Here is a 20006-nt window from a genome sequence, read left to right as displayed (position 1 = left end):
GTGCGCATCACTGTTTACAGATTTTATGGTGGCCGCTGCAGCGCACTCTACGGCGTGCGCGCCACACACCAGAGCACAGACCTCTATGTGTAGCCATATAGCTACTACATTTTCTGCCCTAGTACAATAAGTCCTGGTAAGAGCAGGCAATGCTAGGGTTAAACCCCTCTCACACGGCCTAGCATATGAGCCTCATCTTTCAATTTATACTTTGTTGCAGTTGCCAGGTAGGTGCCTGAAAACCGTTGAATTCTTGTGCAGGGAGGGTGGGGGGCAGGCGGGCTTACCCTGGTGGGTCCTGCCCAGTTACTTAGGAGTGGGGCACACACTGGTATAAAAGATGGCTCCCCTATTAATTCTCTGAGTCCTGGGAGGAATCCTTGTGCTAATGGGAGTTCTTCCCTCGAGTGTTCTGTTCTAGCCTGTGTGTAGTGTTGTGTTCCGGCATGGCCAAAGAGGAAGGCCTAGACTAGCCTCTTGGCCTAGAACTCAAGCCCTGGGGTGAGGAGTCATGTCCTGCCCAGGGAAGGGATGGTACCCCTGGGTGGGAATACCTGCAGAGAGGGACTGTTAAGGAACTGCTATTATAATAAATCTGTTGCATTGATACTGGTACTCCTGTCATTTATCTACATCATGGAAGTTCCAGTGGGGATAAATCCCTTTTTATGGCAGGAGCCCTGCTGGATGGAGGCTGACGAAATAATATTGCTGAAATGAAGATACTGTTGATATATTATTGAAATGGACTGGAGGGGTCTCTGGAGAAGGATTGAAAGCAATGTTCAGTTTCCATTTTGTGAACTGTTGTTTTCAGTATCCATTTTGTGTGAAGGAATGTGTGGTGTATGTGGTGTGATGTGATTTCGCTTCTTAGTAGATTTACGACTGTGACTAAAGTAACACCCACATTCTAGTGATAGTGAGTACCAAGGAACCTATTCATGGCTGTTTGAGGCCAGTTCTAACCAGGTTTAATGAGCTGTAAGATGATTGGTTTAAGAATTAAGGAGTGGTTAGTATAATCTGCCTAGTAACACATTTTAGACAAAGGAAATGAAATCTATGAAGAGGCTGCCTGGACACTCCCTGGCAGAGAGAGTCTTGTAGACTTTTGAATGAGAATGATCATACTTTGCAATAAACTACTTATCAACTGAACCCCGTTTGCCAATTTGGAACTTTGACAAGACGCTGCACCATCCTAAGAGAGATGCTATTCCCCAAAGTTCCCTACAACATCGCAGAGACTCATCCTTCTGTGAGCATCACAAGACCATAATATCCATAGTACCAGAAAATCTCCCTTAGGGGGGATAGGGGTGTTACATGCATACAAACATACATACATACTGTACACACACACAATGGATCCTTGGTCTGTACAGATGTACTATGTCTATCTTCAGATAGGAAATGTACATCTAAAAAGAAATTAATGCATCAGCAAAAGCTACATATTGAATATGAGCTTACACCTTTCTTTGAGCTCTAAAAGATACAGGGAAAAAATAGCATTAAAAATGTACCCGTTTTGTAGATGGGATTCTAAGGCAATCTTCTTCTACATTAAATCCACAGCGATTACCAACTTCAGTTACAAAATCAAGATATTCTCTGTATTGAGTCTTCTTACTTGATTTCCGGTTGTATTTTCCATAGAAATTGAAGAAGCAACAAGGTAGCACAAAGTAGCAACACGTGTATGAAGACCTGCAAAGTAAGGTTGAAATAATAAATGAAAGTATTTTAAAAGTCTCTTACAAATAATTACATAGTTACTTCTAGAGAAGACACCAAATAGCAACATAATACAGTATATATTAACATTTGTGAGTCGGAATACAATAAAAAGGTGATGCTACAAGACACATTGTAACATTTCAAACACCTTTTTAATCTGGCCAATATTGCTATTTTTGGGACAAATCATTTTGAAAGTTGAGAAATTCCCTTTTTCATTTGAAGCAAATAACTACATTTGCTACACTGCAATTTACCTCCAAGACATGGAGACAACATTGTGGCTGATGACAGTCAAACTACCCAAAGCCTCTCTGAACACCATAATATGTTGCTTTTCGAACCCCTCCATTAAAAGTAGAAGCAGGTCCATATTTGGCACACATTGGGCACACTGGTAGTTTTTTTTTATTTGTTTAAAAAAAAAAAAAAAATCAGCACTATTACTTTTGTGGACATTCAATTTCTTCATAAGCTGATAAATGAAATGGTATATTAAATAACAATATATCAACATATTTGCACAGTTCTAATGTTTATATAGTATGATAAAAAAAATCACATTTTAACATTTTGAAAAATGCAATAAAAAAAAAAACTGAAACTTCCCAAATCATATGCAAAAAAATATTGTCTTTTGGCTTCTTAGATCCTGACAGGTGATCTCTAGCATCACAATACTTTAAAAACAGTAGGACAGCTTTAAAATGCAAGGGTCAGATACGCAGGGCAGGTTTCACTTTTGGTACTGTGGGCTATGGGCTAGCTATGGGCTATGTATGTACAGCTTAATTTATATAGCTCCCACAGTATACTTGGTGCTTTACAAAAGAGACAATATGATAAGGGAATAATAATAATACAATACAAAAGTGCAACAATCAAAATCAGACAATAGGAAAGGAAAGCCTTGCCCCAGAGAGCTTACAATCTAAGTAGCATGTTGGGAAACTTAGACAGCGGGAGAGAATAAGTGCAGTACTCAGTAATCAGTGCTTGGCCACAATGGTGGGCAGGAGTTACTGTAGGTGTTGAACAGCAGTCATGCGTCTAGGCCAGGAGTGTGCAAACTGGGGGACCCCGTGCTCTTCCCTAAAGCATTTAAATCAATTGATGAGGGACCGCAAGATGCCTCCAAGTTCCCTCACCTTGACTCAGACTGCTTCGAGTGACGCGTCTCCATGGCGTCATTCAAGTGACGTCACATGACCCCGCGGCAACATTTGACAGACAAGGCTAGGGGGTGGGGGGCGAGCAGACTGTTGCAGGGCAAAAATTTTGCGCACCCCTGATCTAGGCTATCTAAATGCTTCATTAACAAGGTTTGACTTGTGGTGGGGAGAGAAGGTGCTTGGCGTATACCGAATGCTTGGGAGTTCCACAGGTAAAGGGCAGTGAGGGGGAAACAAAAGACACACACACACACACACACACACACACACACACACACACACACTATATATTTATGTCAAAACCGAGTGCTACTGGTTTTGTGACAGACAAGTTTGTAAAAACAGAAAGTCCCAATGCTACATCCAACATGACAAATGGTATAATAAGATGCAGCTGTGAATGGCCAGTCTACTAAGACTTCTTCCTCCATCGGAGAGGTGAAGAAAATGTTCACGGCGATAGTGTTAGGACATGCAAAAAAAAGAGGGCACAGCTTGACGTGGTTTTCAAGCTTACAATGCTTTGGCCAAAGAATTTAACTACCCTATTTCCTCGATTCTAAGACGCCATCGATTCTAAGACGGTGCTTGATTTAATAAAAAAATTTGGGGAAAAAAAACATTATATTAAATGTGCTGAATTTTTTTTTCTGGGGGGAGAAAGAGAGGGAGGGGGCAGAGAGAGAGATGGGATAGAGAGGGGGGAAGGGGGGAGAGAAGGGGGGAAGGGGGAGGGAGAGAGGGATAGGAGGGAAGGGGGGGAGAGGGATAGGAGGGAAGGGGGGGGAAGGGATAGGAGGGAAGGGGGGGAGGGATAGGAGGGAAGGGGGGGAGGGATAGGAGGGAAGGGGGAGAGAGGGATAGGAGGGAAGGGGGAGAGAGGGATAGGAGGGAAGGGGGAGAGAGGGATAGGAGGGAAGGGGGAGAGAGGGATAGGAGGGAAGGGGGAGAGAGGGATAGGAGGGAAGGGGGAGAGAGGGATAGGAGGGAAGGGGGAGAGAGGGATAGGAGGGAAGGGGGAGAGAGGGAGAGGAGGGAAGGGGGAGAGAGATAGGAGGGAAGGGGGAGAGAGAGATGGGATAGAGGGGGAAGGGGGGGAGAGAAGGGTGGAAGGAGAGGGAGGGGAGAGAGGGATAGGAGGGAAGGGGGGAGAGGGCTAGGAGGGAAGGGGGGAGAGGGCTAGGAGGGAAGGGGGGGAGAGAAGGAATGGGGGAGAGGAGGGAAGGGGGGGGACAGAGAGGAGGGAAGGGGGGAGAGAGATAGGAGGGAAGGGGGAGAGAGATAGGAGGGAAGGGGGGAGAGAGATAGGAGGGAAGGGGGGAGAGAGATAGGAGGGAAGGGGGGAGAGAGATAGGAGGGAAGGGGGGAGAGAGATAGGAGGGAAGGGGGGAGAGAGATAGGAGGGAAGGGGGGGAGAGAGATAGGAGGGAAGGGGGGGAGAGAGATAGGAGGGAAGGGGGGGAGAGAGATAGGAGGGAAGGGGGGGAGAGAGATAGGAGGGAAGGGGGGAGAGAGATAGGAGGGAAGGGGGGAGAGAGATAGGAGGGAAGGGGGGAGAGAGATAGAAGGGAAGGGGGAGAGAGATAGGAGGGAAGGGGGGAGAGAGATAGGAGGGAAGGGGGGAGAGAGATAGAAGGGAAGGGGGAGAGAGATAGGAAGGATGGGGAGAGAGAGAGAATGGAAGGACACAGACACACACAGAGACACACAGAGACACACAGAGACACACAGAGACACACAGAGACACACAGAGACACACAGAGACACACAGAGACACACAGAGACACACAGAGACACACAGAGACACACACACACACACACACACACACAGACAGAGAGACACACACACACACAGAGACAGACACACACAGAGAGACAGACACACACACACACACACAGACACACAGAGAGACAGACACACAGAGAGACAGACACACAGAGAGACAGACACACACACACACACACACAGACACACACACACACACAGAGACACACACACACACACAGAGACAGACACACACACACACACACAGAGACAGACACACACACACACACACACACACACACACACACAGACACACACAGACACACACACACACACAGACAGCTCCTTCTGCATGTGCTGCTCACACAGATTTGAGGGGGGAGAGGGGCTGCTGTGAAGACATACCCCTGTCCGTGGGATCTCCACTTAACTCTCTGCACCTCATGGAGGGGGGCGGCCATGATCTCTCTGCACAGAGGGGAGTGGGGCTGTGATCGCAACTATGCTGTTATGCTAAGACCCGGCCGGCATCTGCAGCATATCTCTCTGCACGAGGGGGAAAGAAATAAATTACAATTTATTTTACTCATCTTGTGTGTTATAAGCCTGCAAGCCAACATCAAGGCATAACCAAATTTGCAGAATGGTCCCTTCAATTTTTTCTGGACAGACGAGTCAAAGGTAGAAATTTTTTGAGAAACGTGATGTTTGGTGAAAACCAAAACTGCGGTCGAACAGAAGAACCTCATCCCAACCATCAAGCATGGTGGTGGGAGTGTAACAGTTTGGGGCTGCTTTGCTGCCCATGACCTGGACGGCTTGACATCATTGACACAACCATGAATTCTTCATTGTATCAGAAGTTTCTAGAAGAGAATGTCAGCCCATCTGTCCGTGAGCTGAAGCGAAAGTGGGTGATGGAGTAAGACATTGAACCTAAACATAGAAGCAGATCAAAAAAAGAATGGCTGCAGAAGGAAAAATTCAGAGTTTTAGAATGGCCTAGTCAAAGTCTTGACTTAAACCCCATCAAAATGTTGTGGTAGGACCTGAAGTGAGCTGTCCATGCAAGGAAGCCCTCAAATATCACTGAGTCGAAGCAGTTCTGTAAGAAGGATTGGGCCAAAATTCCTCAAAACTGATGTGAGAGACTGACCAGCAGTTACAGGAAACGCTTAGTTGAAGTCATTGCTGCTCAAGGGAGCGCAACCAGGTACTGAATCTAAAGGTTCACAAATTTTTTCCCACATGGATATTGAATGTTGAATCATTTGTGGATAAATAAATATTGAAAAAGTATCATATTTTTGTGTCATTTGCTTTATCAGATGATCTTTATCTAATATTAGGACTTAGATTAAAATCGAATAACATTTTAGGTTTTAAATATGAAAATCTTAAAGGGTTCACAAACTTTTTCTCGCCTCTGTAGTTAGCATAATGCAGTACATCACAGATACATAGTTACATAGTAGATAAGGTTGAAAAAAGACGTACGTCCATCAAGTTCAACCTATGCTAAATTTAGACAACAGATACTTTATCCTATATCTATACTTATTGATCCAGAGGAAGGCAAAGAAAAAACCCCATTGTTATATCATCCAATGATATCTCATAAGGGAAAAAATAAATTCCTTCCTGACTCCAAGAATTGGCAATCGGATTAATCCCTGGATCAACATTCTTCCCATGTTTACTTATTTGGTATATCCCTGTATACCTTTTCTTTCTAAAAAGATGTGCAACCTTTCTTTGAACAAATCTATTGTATCTCTGCCATCACAGTCTTTATGGGTAATGAATTCCACATTTTAACTGCCCTTACTGTAAAGAGCCCTTTCCTTTGTTGCTGGTGAAATCTCCTTTCCTCCAACCGTAAGGGATGGCCCCGGGTCCTTTGTACTGCCCGTGGGATGAATAGTTCTTTTGAAAGCTCCTTGTATTGTCCCCGAATATATTTGTATATAGTAATCATATCCCCTCTTAGACGCCTCTTTTCTAATGTAAATAAATCTAATTTAGCTAGCCTCTCCTCATCAGTTAGATTGTCCATCCCCTTTATTAATTTTGTGGCTCTTCTCTGCACTCTCTCTAGTTCCATAATGTATTTTCTAAGGAGTGGTGGCCAAAATTGTACTCCATATTCAAGGTGTGGTCTTACTAATGCTTTGTAAAGGGGCATAATTATGTTTACTTCCCTTCCATCCATTGCCCGTTTAATGCAAGATAAGATCTTGTTTGCCTTTGCAGCTACTGCATGACTGTGGGCACTATTGCTAAGCCTGCTGTCTACAAGCATTCCTAAATCCTTCTCCATTAAGGATTCCCCCAATTTATCCCCATTTAATTTGTAAGTCGTCGTTTTATTCTTGCATCCCAAATGCATAACCTTACATTTATCTGTATTAAACTTTATCTGCCATTTACCTGCCCACGTTTCCAGTCTCTCCAAAGTCCTTCTGAAGAGAAATTACATCCTGCTCTGATTCTACTACCTTACACAATTTAGTATCATCAGCAAAGATGGAGACTTTGCTCTCGATGCCAACCTCAAGGTCGTTAAAAAGCAGGGGTCCCAGTACCAATCCCTGAGGTACTCCACTCACGACTTTAACCCAACCTGAAAAAGTTCCATTTATGACAACACTCTGTTGTCTGTCCTTTAACCAGTTTTCAATCCAGGTCCATATATTTTTTACTGAGTCCAATTTTCTTTATTTTGTACACCATCTCATGTGTGGAACCATATCAAAAGCCTTTGCAACATCTAAGTAGACCACATCAACTGCATTACCCTGGTCTAAATTCCTATTACCTCAAAGAAACAAATGTCATGTTGGACACAATCATAATTTGGGAAGGACCTTAATTGGTCTCCTAAAAAAGGTACCACAACCTACATTTCTCAAGGACCAATACAGTTACGAGAAATCTGAACTACAAATGTATAGTGCAGGTTCAAAAGTATAACTGCAAACAGCTTAACTATACAAACTCCTCTCAAAACTTCTACCTTAAGAACACACAAAATTGCAGCGACTACATTAAGTAACTTTTTAAGAATTGGAATCAAAGATATTGGAACACTCAGAAAAAATATTTTAAAAATCAAGATTTATCCTAATAGAATACTACTTGATATTTTCACAAGGCAGAAAACTATTACAGTAAATAAAGAAGTATATTTATTGGGGCAGCACTAATCAAAGTGTAAACATAGAAAACATCATTTTTTTTTAATTACATCTCAGGAGTTATTCTATAACGGAAATAAAGCTGTAGGTTAACAATTACAGTAAAAGGAAAGTTGGCTTAAATAGGCTTAATACTTTGGAGCATAAATATTAACAGCTTTTCTAAAAAAAAGCTCAATAAGCTTTTTTTTTATATTACAACAGATTTTATTTATTTTTAAACAAGCCACTTCATTTTGACCAATAGGCTCTTATTTTGCAAGTTCACGGAGTCACTGGATAGCTTCGAAAAATCAATGTTCCCATTTTCCTAGCTTGTGCACTTTGCCCTTAATTAAAAAGATGCAACAACTCCAATGGTTTTTTCTTGGTTTAAAAAAAAAAAAAAAAAAAAATAGTTTTTCCTTCCCTTTAAATCCTGGTCCAAGGCTCATTGTGAAATGAAAATGGTAACATAGAGGTAGAACACATTATTGCAACTAGAATTGCGCTATGATATGCAAAAAAAGATATTTTTTTCTCCTGCTCGCCGGTGCATGGTAATGTGGCATCTAATCGCTATATAGATAGTAGAATCCTCAGTGGAGAAATGTGGAGCAAGCATGCAGGGTTGAAAAATTAGGGGTATCGCACACCCAAAAATGAGGTTAAAAACAATTTTATTTAAGGGCTAGATATGGGGGACATCCAAAAACATGGTTGGTTAAGAGAAAAGCTCGGGCGCAACTGCTCTTTGTCAAAGAATATCATCTCTAATCGCTAACAGCTATACATACTGCCCCACACCTCTGGAATGCCCTTCCCCTCAGTACCCGACTAGAACCCCCTCTATCCACCTTTAAGCCCCACCTTAAGACCCACTTGCTTAAAGAAGCATACGAATAGCACTGTGAACATTCTGAACACATGATACATAAAGCTTGGCCCCCTGCAAACGCACTTACTAGAACTCCCTCCTACTGTCTCTGTACATTCTCCCTACCTACCAATTAGACTGTAAGCTCCTCGGGGCAGGGACTCCTCTTCCTTAATGTTACTTTTATGTCTAAACCACTTATTCCCATGATCTGTTATTTATATTATCTGTTATTTATTTGATTACCACATGTATTACTACTGTGAAGCGCTATGTACATTAATGGCGCTATATAAATAAAGACATACAATACAATACAGTACGTTATTTACTTGCAATACCAGTGTTGGCCTCTCGGTGACCCATTGTCTTAATAACTATTTCATATAGCGCTCATCTCCCAATGGGACTTAAAGCCCTTCACAATTACAGTATAGTGCGCGGTACACAGCACAGAGGAATTTTACAGACAGTCTGTAAATGAAATGCATATGCATTCCATACATACATCGTACATACTACATATGTAGGCGTTTTATTGTATACCAGGGAATGCAAATGTGTTCCACGCACGGCTCACTGCACAATAGTGTACAGCACCTATGCGTGTTAGCACATCTTATTGAGAAGCCCTTTTAAATACGTACAGTAGGCAGCTCCATATCCATACTTGCTGCATGTAATGTTAGGCTATATGGCAGGGAAGTTATAGGGTAGAGCATTGCTTATACCGTAGCATTAATTCCACCACAACCCTTTTCATTAAACATATGCCACATTTTAAAATACAATCCATGTACTGTATATAATATGCCACATTTAGAAACCAAGATGCTGTTTAAAAGCGTTTTTTTCCACTAGATGGGAAGCGTGCATCTCAATGCTCTTTAAAACTTTTGTGTCATCAAAAAGTGCAAGCCACAGCGTGTTCCTGTGGGCCCGAAGGAGCTTGAAACTGCCTTATTGCGTGCCCAGCTGTACCACCGCTTCTTGACTTACACCCCCACAGTACCCCGAGTTAAGTACGGTCTCAGGAAGCAGGGGGTCCCCAGAGCTGACATGAACGCAGCTCAGGAGACCCTCTTCTTCCCTCTTTAAGCACTCTGTGAAACCTTCAACTCATAACACCATAGACCCGCCAATTATGTATATTCTAAAATAAATAAACCAATGCTGTGCATTGTGGGAATAAAATCAGAGCAGTTTTGCACGAGCTACAGTGCAAAGAAAAAAGTGCATGTTCTGCATGTTAAATATCTTGGAAAGATAAAAATTGCTTACTATTGTGTGTGGGAAGGGGTTAGAGCTGCACCATGTGTAACCAATTAATCAGCATTCATTAGAGAACTCAGTTAATGACACAGCAGGTTACTTTAACTCAAAATACACCATGACATTAACATTGTACAACAGACTCCTTACTCCCGCCCATCTATACCTTTGTTTTTGTACAAGACACAACAATGACAATGTGGTAGTTGAAATATTTATAGTATAATAGTTATATTTAACGGAGGTACTGTAATAAAATATAACTATAAAGATCCTTGAGCAGTAGTTGTACCTGTGCAAGGAAGCAGGCAATACAATGTTAAATCTTTTTTTTAAATAACCCTTGCAATGGGAGCCGAGGTTACACTACGGTCATGTCTGGAGAAAAGTTTGCGTATAAAAATTGTGGACATAAATTGCATTGTAGAGGGATTTAAAAAAAGTGATGTTTGGAAATCCTCTATGTTAAGATGCACTCTACTGTATATATTACATTTGGTCATGTGTACTATAAATACAAATATCCTGTACGTTAGTAGAGAAACATGGATAGAAAGAGACAGGGCGTCAGTTGTGCCAAAGAATCGAGTGGTAAGGTGGCTTGGATATGCCCCTGGAGAGCCATACCGCATTAGTCATTGAACAGGACGTTGCCTCAAGAGCACCCCTTGCGGACCCGATCACAGAGGGACAACAGGATGAACAAACGGTAGGCCCCTCTGCAAGACCTCAAATTGGCTCCACCTACTTTTAGGGCATACCACTCAGGGACCGTTGCAGGGAAATACGGGAGCTCAGAGAAGGCAACACAAATCTTGCTACCCAAATACGTAGCCTGATCAATGATGCTGTGAGTGATGCTGTGGCACACACGGGTACCTGTACCTCAGAAGAACCACTACAGGTACCTGAACCTTCACAGTATCATTGTGACAGCCAGTACTGTTTGAGAATGAGGTGTGAATGTGTAGAATATGCCTTACCTAAAATGGATGCCGGGTTGCACGTTAGGCTGGCATGTAAAGAGTTAAAGTGTTTTGCTAGCATTCTGCTTTTTCTGTAAGTCTGTCTTACTTCCTCTTGCAGGTCTGAGGAATGAGGGGGGGGGGGCAGGACGTGACCTTTAGTGGATTTGAGCTGTACTTTAGCATAGTAATGTATATCCTTTTATGGTATTTGTAGTAACTGGTATGATGTAATGCTGACCTATGTCTCCTGAAGCATTGTCCTTAAATATCAATGTACAGAATTGTAAAAGCAGATGAGTACTCAGCAGCTTGCTTGAGTACAACTCTCCCTGCGGCTGCTTGAATAAACTTCAACCTCATTAACCCTCGAACCTTAAGTAGACTGCTTTTTCTGTAAGTCTGTCTTACTTCCTTTTGCAGGTCTGAGGAAAGGGGGGGGGGGGGGTGGGGGTCAGGACGTGACCTTTAGTGGATTTGAAAAAAATAAAAATAAATAAAAAAAAAAAAGTATCAGACATGTAGCACCTTAAAACAAAACCAAAAACCTCACTCCATACTTGCTCTAGTATCACTGTATTTCCTGCCTTTTATCAAATCAGTTTTGGATTGGCAGGGCAAGGTCAGCAACTCGCCTACCAAGCGGCCTGCAGTGTCCCTGATTGGAAAGATCTTCGGAGAGCGCAGGCTTGCATGGAAACTGCCCGTATAGATATATTTATTGTATTAGCATGTTTGTTACATCATACAAGCACTGAATAATTCTATACAATCTTGTATTTGTTTTCCGCCACTGACAACGCAAACCATGCGGAGAAAAAAAAAAAAGAAAGAAGGTTCTTGCTCCTTCACTTAGTCTATGTGAGCTACATGGTGGCCACTTAAGAATACAATGCATGCACACTACAGTTCACCCATAGCACCACCTTGTGACTGAGCCAACTAAATACATTCCTTAAAATCACGCTCACACTGCGTTGCACCATTGACGCGATATGCTTACGCACAATTTCCAGCGTGTATAGTTGCGATAACGTTGGTTACATCTGTAGCATGTGCAGCATACCGGAGCCAAAAAGGAAGTGTGATGGAAATCGAAAATAAAATCCATAGGCACATCAAGAATTGAAGTTGGAAATAGTCAGCAAATAAGGACCAGTTAGCACGGCATTTACTAAGACATAAGCCACCTTGAAGGTTAAGCTTTAGCTTCAAAAAGAGTAAAGTTAGAAAGAGCCCGATTTGTTCATCAGAAATTAGGGGGGGGGGGGGGGGGAGTAAGGCAGGTTCAACAAATGTTTTACCAGATCATGGAGGGTGACAGCAAATATATACAGTACAAAAACCATCTCCAATCTCAAATACACTGCACGTTCACACAACAAAAATAAAAAAAACAAGTCACATTAATCAGTTATTACAAAATACAGCCATCAGCACTTAAATACAAAATTAGCATGTACAGTCCGGGTAGGAAGAGACAAACCCCTTGATTCACATTGCATAAAATTTAAAGGCGACACCACGTTTGTCAGTTGCAGGCTTAGTAAATATATCTCCTTGTCTATTTTACTATTGGCTGTAAACCCTCAGAATCAATTTGAGCCCTGGCCTGTGCCCTACTATATAATCAAAAAAGAGAAAACATGTGCACAAAGCATAAGCAAATAAGAAATTAAGCATTAAATAATGCCAGACAGTAGGGCAAGGTTTCTGCTTACCGAGCAGCGATGACTGGAAGCCATGGTGTAAGCTCATCTGAATGGTTACCAATTATCCAATCTGTGCCTGGAAATAAATGATCGTCATTTGGCATGATGGCACATTCCTTATTGGGAAGCAAAAAAATAAAAAATTAGTTTTTGTAAACAAAAATATTTGTTTTACCGATAAATTCATTGCTCGTAGTCCCTCCCTAACAGTGCACTTCTGTGTCCTACCTCCAGCGGGCAGTAGCCTAATACACGTCATCTAAAACAATGCCATATAAAAAGGTGCTCCTTCTCTCCTACTGTCAGAGTTGTACGTCTTGCCAAGCTTACAAAACAGAAGAGAAGAAAATTAAAATGGAAAAAGGAAAAAACTAATAACTAGGAGACTACGAGAAATAAATGTATCGGTATGAAAAAACGCTTTCTCTGGAATCTCTCCATGACCCTGCATTACCTTGGGGACATCCCAAAGCAGCTATAAGAATAAGTAGGCAAGGACAGTTATTTAATGACAACTTTGAGAACCTTCCTCCCAAAGCCAACTTCTGCTGATACCTGAACTTCCAACTTGTAATATTTGGTGAATGTGTGTGGACATGCCCACGTTGCTGCTTTGTATAACTGTTTCGATGCTGCCAGTTGCTATTAACCTGGTAGAACAAGCAATTATTCTTAAATGGGGTTTTTTTTTTATACATAAGAAGAGCTCCAACTCCATCTTGCAATGGATTTAGACTCGGCCCATACTTTTCCTTTCAGAAGGATGAACAGTGCTGTGGACTCTCTTTCTCCTGCTCTTTAGGTGTTGTGCATTTAGGAGTGCTCTGTGAACATTTGCTCATTAGGTGGGTGATAATAAATAACCCACCTTTCAATATATATCAAATAGTCCATGGTCCGGTTCTTTTCTCAATTTATTAAGAGACAATAGAAAACATATTTTGCAGCATCATTTTGTCAGTTGCATCATTCAGGCATATAGAATTTAGTTATTGAGTTATTGAGTGGTGAATCTTTAGCTTGGTTGTGTTAAACGATTCTGAATTCTATAAAATCCAAATACAGGTCTTTATAAATTTCCTTAAGTCAGAAAATAGCAATCACCTGTTTTTCTCACTGTCAGCTCAAAATGTTCTTCGTTATTTATCAACATTAGAACACCGTTTCTTCATTTAGCAACACTTACTTTGATTTAGAAGACCCTTCTTTGTTCTGTCACTAAGTAACTATAGTTAATCCTATGTTCCTTAACTTTTAAGACCTCTCTATTGTATTGTCTTTTACTACTAAAACTATTTAACTAACCTTGATTCCAAACTCAAAACCATATACTATTCAACTCCGCGGACATTAAAACATACCAAGTTTCTTAAATAACAAAACATTTCAACACTTGCCTGTGTTCAGACTGATTTATCTTCTTGTTATCTTTTGCAGCGGCAGCTTTTAATTTTCCAATATAATTTCTAACTCAATACTAAATTACTTATTTTAACATGCTGAATATATATGTATATAGACAATAGAACATCTTTATTATTTAGGCTTGAAATAGTCTTCATGCTGGTCCTCCATATCGCTACCAGAAGATGATACCCATGCTTGGTATGAACTCTGGGCTGTTCAAAAGGAGCTTGAGCCACAAAAGGAGTGCTTGAATGACTGAGGTACAGACAACTGACAGAGTAAGAGAGAAGAAGCACCTTTTACATGGCACTATTAAATGAGCAAACCTGTGTCCTACTTCCACCTTGGAGTGACTTAATATCCCAAGGTACTGTACAGTGATGGAGACGCCAGAGAAATAAACTTAAGATTTAAAATCTATACATGCAACAAATTTTGGTCAGGTAAAAATAATACTACGCATCTATATAGAAAAAAAATGGAGCATTTAAAAAGGCAATTCGAGTGGCACTTTAAAAACAAAATAAAGATTCACACACTTTGGGCGCAAGGGAAACAGCTGTTGAACGGAGCCCGCTCGAAGTCCCCATGCCCACAAGTCCAGTATTGCTGGCTGCCCTGAAGAGGTTAATTCCGAGGGTCCGTTTTTGAATGGGACTCTTGCTGCATAAATCTTACCGGGCCGCCACCAGTCTAAGAGCTGCGCAGAGAGATCAGAAGCAGTCCCTCTCAGTGTAGCTCTTACAGCAGTTCCTGCTATTATTAATATTTTTAGTACATAAGGTTGAAGCAGTGGGTCGCTGAAGCTGAACTGCATTCATTTAACTGCATTATTACTCGACCTCTCTGCAGCATTTGATACTGTGGATCACCCTCTTCTCCTTCACATTCTCCATACTCTTGGTATTCGGAACAAAGCTCTATCCTGGATCTCATCCTACCTCTCCCATCGTACTTTCACTGTCTCTTCTGCTAACACCTCCTCCTCTATTGATCTCTCTGTGGGGGTACCCCAGGGCTCTGTCCTGGGACCTCTTCTCTTTTCTCTGTACACACTCTCTCTAGGTGACCTAATATCTTTTGGGTTTAAATATCACCTCTATGCTGACGACACACAAATATACTTTTCAACACCCGACCTTACACCTGCTATACAGACCAAAGTTTCTGAATGTCTCTCTGCTATATCATCCTGGATGGCCCTCCGTCGCCTTAAACTCAACATTGCTAAAACAGAGCTCCTCATACTTCCTCCCAAACCTGGCCCTACTACCTCCTTCCACATTACTGTTGGAACTACGATCATTCACCCAGTAGCCCAAGCACGCTGCCTAGGGGTCACACTCGACTCCTCTCTCACATTCGCCCCTCACATTCAAAACATTTCTAAAACTTGTCGCTTTCTCCTCCGCAATATCACAAAGATACGCCCTTTCCTCTGTTGCTCGACTGCTAAAACTCTGACTCAGGCCCTCATTCTCTCCCGTCTTGATTACTGTAACCTCCTGCTGTCCGGCCTTCCTGCCTCTCACCTGTCTCCCCTACAATCTATCCAAAATTTATTATTTATTTATAAAATATTTTACCAGGAAGTAATACATTGAGAGTTACCTCTCGTTTTCAAGTATGTCCTGAGCACAGAGTAAAACAAATAATACATGGTTAAAAGTACAGTTACATAAATGAACAAGGTATACATTATATACAAGACATTGCGTGCACAGTTACAGATAATATATATTATGAGCGTATGAAACAGTTACATACCAGATTAAAGTGTGAGACAGCCTTAGATTTGAAAGAACTTAAACTGGTGGTGGATGTGAGAGTCTCTGGTAGGTTGTTCCAGTTTTGGGGTGCACGGAAGGAGAAGGAGGAACGTCCAGATACTTTGTTGAGCCTTGGGACCATGAATAGTCTTTTGGAGTCTGATCTCAGGTGATAGGTGCTGCATGTGGTAGGGGTGAGGAGCTTGTTCAGGTAGCTGGGTAGCTTGCCCAGAAAGTATTTGAGGGTGAGACAGGAAAGGTGAACTTTGCGCCTAGACTCGAGTGATGACCAATCTAGTTCTTTGAGCATATCGCAGTGATGTGTGTTGTAGTTGCATTGGAGAACAAAACGACAAATTGAATTGTAGAGGGTGTCAAGTTTGCTAAGGTGGGTTTGAGGAGCCGAGCCATATACTATGTCTCCATAGTCAATAATTGGCATTAGCATCTGCTGTGCAATACGCTTTCTGACCAGGAGACTTCGGGAGGATTTGTTCCTGTAAAGTACCCCTAGTTTGGCATAGGTCTTGGTTGTCAGGGTATTAATGTGCATCCCGAATGTTAAGTGGGAGTCAAACCATAAGCCCAGGTATTTAAAACTAGTGACAGGTGTTAGGGTGGTGTTAGCGTTGGTTCTAATCAGGAGCTCAGTCACTGGAAGCTTTACAAATTTAGTCTTGGTCCCAAATACCATTGTTACAGTCTTGTCAGTGTTTAAAAACAGTTTGTTTTGGGAAATCCAGTTTTCGAGTCTCAAAAAGTCAGACTGAAATATGTGTTGAAGGTCAGAGAGGCTATGGCTGTGTGCATACAGGATTGTGTCATCTGCATACATGTGTATTGAGGCTTCCTTACAAGCTGTGGGAAGATCATTATTGAACACTGAGAAGAGTAGGGGCCCCAGAACAGAGCCTTGCGGGACACCACAGGTGATATCCAGGGGGTTGGAGTTAGAGCCTGAGATGGACACATGTTGGGATCTTCCTGATAGGTAGGACTGAAACCCGTTTAAAGCATGTTTCCCTATTCCAGAGCTCTGGAGTTTGTTAAGCAGGATAACATGATCAACTGTGTCAAAAGCCTTTGCAAAATCTAGGAATACTGCACCAGTGAGTTGTCCCCGTTCCATTCCACACTGGATTTCATTGCAAACTTTTAGCAGGGTAGTTACGGTGGAGTGTTTGGGACGAAACCCAGACTGGAAATGGCTAGGGAAATTTGTCTTGGTGTAGAAATCGCTTAATTGGGAGTGGACACATTTTTCCATGACTTTGGATAGAATTGGGAGAAGTGAGATTGGCCTGTAGTTTGAGACAGTGTTTTTGTCCCCACTTTTGAAGATTGGGACAACTCTGGCAGTTTTCCAGGTCTTAGGGATATGGCCTGCAGACAGGATAGAGTTGACTATGGACGCAATTGGTTTGGCAATGGCTGGGGCACCAAGTCGTAGGAACCCAGATTGTAGTAAGTCAGGTCCACATTGGCTGCTTAGTTTTAGTTTGAAGAGCGCTTGTGTAATCTCCTCTTCAGATACTGGGCTAAATTGAAAATTGTGGGCAGTGTTGGGAGGGGGTGGGACAGTAGGGATACTCCCAGGATGAGATTCATGTTTGGGGTTTGTGCTGCGTTTCGCTAATAAGTTAGTGGCACACCCCACAAAGTAATCATTGAATGCATTTGCAATGTCAGTGGGGTTTGTCAGAGTAATATCCCCCTTAGTGATATTACTTGGTTGTTGATGGTTAGGAGGCTGGAATATATTGTTGATAACCTTCCAGAAGTTAGCTGGGTTTGATGTATTTTGGTGGAGATTGTCAGAGTAATATTGTGCTTTTGCATGCCTTGTTTGCCTTGTGCACATGTTCCGCATGCATCTGTAGTGATTGAGATCCTTGGTAGTGCCAGTTACTTTGTAGCTTTTCCACAAGGCATCCCTGAATTGGTAGAGTGCTATAAGGTCAGGTGTAACCCATGGAAGGTGGGCCCCTCGTACCCTTATTTTGCGTAGTGGAGCATGGGTATCGCAGAGTTTTAAGAACTCGGATTGGAAATAGTCGAGCGCAGAATCGGGGTCGGGAATTAAATCGATTCTGTGCCATGGGCAGTTGGTAAGGTCATCCAGAAACTGTTGTGGGTTAAAGTTTTTAAATGTTCTAGTGAGGAGAACTTTAGGGCTTGAATGGGGCGGTTTAATTTTCCTTACACAGTACACTATTGCATGGTCACTGAAAATATCAGGAAGGATGCCAGAGGATTGGATTCTGCTGGGGTTTGAGGAGAGAATCCAGTCTAGTAAGGAAAGGTTATGCGATTTCAGGTTTATCCGTGTGGGTTGGGAAATGAGTTGCGATAGGTTAAGTGACTTGAGTTGTATCTGGATTTTGTGGTTTTTAGGGTCAAGCCAATTGAAGTTGAAATCTCCAAGAACTAGCAGCTCACTCTTCTCATTCAGAGAGGAAATGGAGCCAAGAAATTGGGTGATATCAGTCAAGGATTGTAGAGGGGCTTTAGGGGGGCGGTAGATGCCAGCAAGCAAGATGGGCTTAGAAAAGGGGAGGCAGATTTTGCCAACTAGAGTTTCAAAAGAGGGTGGACTTGGTGGGCAATTTAACAGTGTAAATTGTAAGGTGTCTGCAATATAAAATAACACCCCTCCTCTCTTTGACCTATCTCTCCTAAAAATGGAGTATCCCTGAATGGCGATATTTGCATCAGGGGTTTTAGGGGATAGCCATGTTTCTGTAAGAACGATGGCTTTGGGTTTATGCATAAGGCACCATGCCCTTAGTTCATCCAGTTTGGGCAGCAGGCTCCGGATGTTTATATGGGCGACAGATAGCCCTTTTTGGAATTTAAAGGTGGAATTCTCAGGGGCATGGGACAGAGCTGAAATGGGAGGACCTGGGTTAGTTTCAATATCACCTGCTAAAGAGAGTAATAGTATGAGTAGAAATTTGGGTAGTTGTTTGCAAGTTGTAGATTTGTGATGTTTGCCATTTCAGTGAGAGGTGGTTGGTATGCTGGTTTTTAGAGTTCTCCACCAACATTCAGTAGATAGTGCAAGGCTTTTGAGTAGTCCAGGGTGTATGGTGATGTTGGGTGGGGGCCAGGATGGAGGAGTTTGTAGTGGATAGAGGGAGTAACATCTCCATGAGACCAGGAGAAAGAAAAAAATTTAAAATACATAGCAGGTTCATGATGCCAGAGGTAGGCAGTGCTGCAATGAGCTGTTGTGAGCAGAGTGTGTGTGAGCAGACTAACAGCAGGTGTGTGGCTGTTCCTTGTCAAATGTTTAGCTGTATTGCAATGTTAGAGTCAGTTCAGGGTTTCAGTGTATTGTGCAGTCAGTTATGGGAGAGACTGCAGTAAATAAGTTGTAAAGGGGTGGGGGGTTGAAATAGGCAGGTTAGCAAGCATGGGATCATAGTGTAATCTGAATATCTTACCGTTTGTTGTCTTGAGTAAAAGAGTTTGCAGAAAGAAGCAGTCCCCAGTCACCTATAGTCAAACTGTAGTCTAACTGTATTTATCACTTAAAAACCTCACTTTAAATGCCTCACTATCTAATGCCTAATGCAGTTCCTGCAAAGATGCAGGAAAGGTGTTGGTATTATACAGATAAAAGCAGTCACATGACCCTCCCCCTCCCCAATCAGTCAGCTTGTTCCATTTGGTCAATTAACAGCACAGAGTTAAGAGGGAGAAAAAAAACAAAAAACTTTTTACATTCAAACATACTAACTTATATCAATTCTACAAGGCCACAGTCAGGCTTTTACACAGGGTTTCAGCATCAGGAACATACCTTAAGAAGTCTTCACCCTCCGCATCCTGGCGTATCTACAAGCGTAAATGCTGCTGCCAGAATCACTCTAATCTTTCCTAGATCTCTCTCAGCATCTCCCCTCCTGGCTTCCAATCAAATCCCGCATCTCACACTCCATTCTTCTCCTCACTTTTAAAGCTTTACACTCTTCTGCCCCTCCTTACATCTCAGCCCTAATTTCTCGCTATGCACCACCCCGACTCTTGCGTTCTGCTCCAGGATGTCTTCTTTCTACCCCCTTTTTATCTAAAGCCCTCTCCCGCCTTAAACCTTTTTCACTGACTGCCCCACACCTCTGGAAGGCCCTTCCCCTCAGTACCCG

General features: G+C 42.2%; 1 protein-coding gene across 1 annotated transcript in view; it reads right to left on the bottom strand.

The window, feature by feature from the left end:
* The window catches only part of TRMT44 (tRNA methyltransferase 44 homolog), a 58491-nt gene that overhangs the window by 17677 nt on the left and 20808 nt on the right, over positions 1-20006 (bottom strand). Inside the window, exons 7-8 of the mRNA XM_075570035.1 lie at positions 12692-12798; positions 1530-1713 (exon numbers count right to left, since the gene is read on the bottom strand). Of these exons, the coding sequence (XP_075426150.1) occupies positions 1530-1713; positions 12692-12798 (291 nt within the window). The remainder of the gene's footprint in view (positions 1-1529; positions 1714-12691; positions 12799-20006) is intronic.

The sequence above is a fragment of the Ascaphus truei genome, chromosome 1 (assembly GCF_040206685.1).
Source record: "Ascaphus truei isolate aAscTru1 chromosome 1, aAscTru1.hap1, whole genome shotgun sequence".
Taxonomy (NCBI): Eukaryota; Metazoa; Chordata; class Amphibia; order Anura; family Ascaphidae; genus Ascaphus; species Ascaphus truei.
The sequence above is the reverse complement of the archived record's forward strand: the minus strand, read 5'-3'. Positions and strand labels throughout refer to the sequence as shown.